The sequence below is a fragment of the Berghia stephanieae genome, chromosome 15 (assembly GCF_034508935.2).
Source record: "Berghia stephanieae isolate SIO BIC M18660-M18661 chromosome 15, UCSD_Bste_1.3, whole genome shotgun sequence".
Taxonomy (NCBI): Eukaryota; Metazoa; Mollusca; class Gastropoda; order Nudibranchia; family Aeolidiidae; genus Berghia; species Berghia stephanieae.
The window spans coordinates 261,125-263,624 of record NC_088374.1 but is presented as its reverse complement, the minus strand read 5'-3'; the positions used below and the strand labels follow the sequence as shown (position 1 = coordinate 263,624).

The following is a 2,500-nucleotide window of genomic DNA, read 5'->3' as shown; positions in this document are numbered from 1 at the left end:
GTATCCATATTTGAAATATTCTATGACTGTTGCATATATTATTATCATGAATGGATAGACCGAGTCAAAAACTGGCGTAGTTAAAGAGTCCATGGGAAATTGGTTTTAATGTTGAATCATGTCTTTATTTTCAGTAATCGAAGACATCGGTGACCTCCAGAACCAATCAGCTCGCTTCCAAGAATACCTGGGTATGTCAAATATCAAAGTTGGAAACTTCTGAATGTGTTTGCAATGGATTGACTAATCCTTATATATATATATATATATATATATATATATATATATATATATATATATATATATATATATAATATATAATATATATATTATATATATATATATATATATATATATATATAATATTATGTGTTGTGTGTGGTATGGTGTGGTGGGGTGTTTATGATATGTATGTATTATGTTATGTATGTATGTATGTATGTATGTATGTAGTGTATGTATGTATGTATGTATGTATGTTATGTATGTATGTATGTATGTATGTATGTATGTATGTATGTATGTATGTATGTATGTATGTATGTATGTATGTATGTATGTATGTATGTATGTATGTATGTATGTATGTATGTATGTATGTATGTATGTATGTATGTATGTATGTATGTATGTATGTATGTATGTATGTATGTATGTATGTATGTATGTATGTATGTATGTAAGTATGTATGTATGTATGTATGTATGTATGTATGTATGTATGTATGTATGTATGTATGTATGTATGTATGTATGTATGTATGTATGTATGTATGTATGTATGTATGTATGCATGTGAGTGTGAGTGTGTGTATATCTGTGTGTGGGTGCGGGTGTGTATGTGTGTGTATGTGAATATGTGTGTGTATGTTTGTGTGTGGGTAAAAAGCAACCATTTGACCAGGAGACATGTTAACTACCCCCCCCCCCCAACCAATTTGAACAACGGGTAATTGAGCTGGTTCTGTAGTCGTACTGCATAATGTACTATGTGCGTATAGTCCTATCCAACGGGTAGCTAGTATTTGCTCATTTCCATTTAATGCTGCAACAATGGGGTTAAAATCCGGCTCCCCAAGACTTATGGCACTGAAGGATAAATTATCTTATGGTGAGAAAAGGTGAGTGATCCAAGAATTTCATTTTAATCCACGATCTGCGAGACTCTAGAATTTTCCAGATGCCGGTTACAAGTTGAGTATCACGTCCACTAGACCACGAGATATTAAAATACTACAGAAGGAACAAAGTTGGCGTCAATCGGCTCTTCCTTATTATCTTAGTGATTAGTTCTCATTCATTAGCCTATGAATATTCATTAGCCTATGAATATTAAAGAATACACACATTTTAACTTCTTGATATGTTCAACCTGACGGGCGGATGTTGTGATTATTTTATCTAAACACATAGCCTCAAAAGAAAAATAAGACAAATATGGTATTGTAATAAATACTGGATGACCTTAAATCAGGTGGGACGTGTAAAATGGGAAACGTTCAAACAATTGGATTGAGTATCCGTTTTAATGTCTACATCTTGAATAAAACAATTATATTCCGTGTTCAGATCCTGTTTTAATAAAACAAATAGAAATAACACCGACATCATGTATTCATGAAAGAAAATATAAACGTGGATTAATCAAAAGGTTTTCACAATGAATACAATTATCACCAACAATCTCTTTATCATCATCATCATCATCATCATCATCATCATCATCATCATCATCATCATCATCATCATCATCATCATCATCATCATCATCATCATCATCATCATCATCATCATCATCAATCATCATCCCATCATATCATCACTATCAGCTCATCGCTCTAATCCCATACCAAATAATTTATTCCAGATCTGTCCCCAGTAGCCTTTAGCTACGGCTACAATAAATACGACAACACAAAAGAATTAATGGCAGACCTTCTATACGATCGATCATGGATCTGGTGGACAATTTAATCCATCCACCGGAATTCACGGCACCGATCAAGGGATTTACGTCTTTCATTTGTGTTATGACATTATATAGTGCGGTAAGATTGATGTTTTGTGCCATTGTGTGGTGTGAGTTGTTTGTGATGACGATTATAATGATGATGAAAATGGTGATGACGATGATGAAGAAGATGATGATGATGATGATGATGATTAAGATGAAGATGATGATGATAGTCATGATGATGATGATGATGATGATGATGATGATGATGATGATGATGATGATGATGTATGATGATGATGATGTATTATATGAAGTATGATATAGTTATGATATATGATACTATATTATTATTATTATTATAATTATTATTATTATTATTATTATTTTATTATTATTATTATTATTATTATTATTATTATTATTATTAAGTAATATTATTATTAATATTTATTTAATTATTATTATTTATTAATATTATTATTATTATTATTATTATTATTATTATTATCATTGTTATATTATCATTATCATTATTATTATTAT

General features: G+C 30.2%; 2 protein-coding genes across 2 annotated transcripts in view; both read left to right on the top strand.

The window, feature by feature from the left end:
* LOC144960710 (uncharacterized) overlaps positions 1 to 1,974 on the top strand; it is a 62,266-nt gene extending 60,292 nt beyond the window's left edge. The window contains exons 5-6 of the mRNA XM_078894002.1: positions 135 to 191; positions 1,868 to 1,974. Of these exons, the coding sequence (XP_078750128.1) occupies positions 135 to 191; positions 1,868 to 1,974 (164 nt within the window). The remainder of the gene's footprint in view (positions 1 to 134; positions 192 to 1,867) is intronic.
* Positions 1 to 2,500, top strand: part of LOC144960238 (uncharacterized) — a 105,905-nt gene that overhangs the window by 90,514 nt on the left and 12,891 nt on the right. The gene's annotated exons all lie outside the window — the stretch shown is intronic.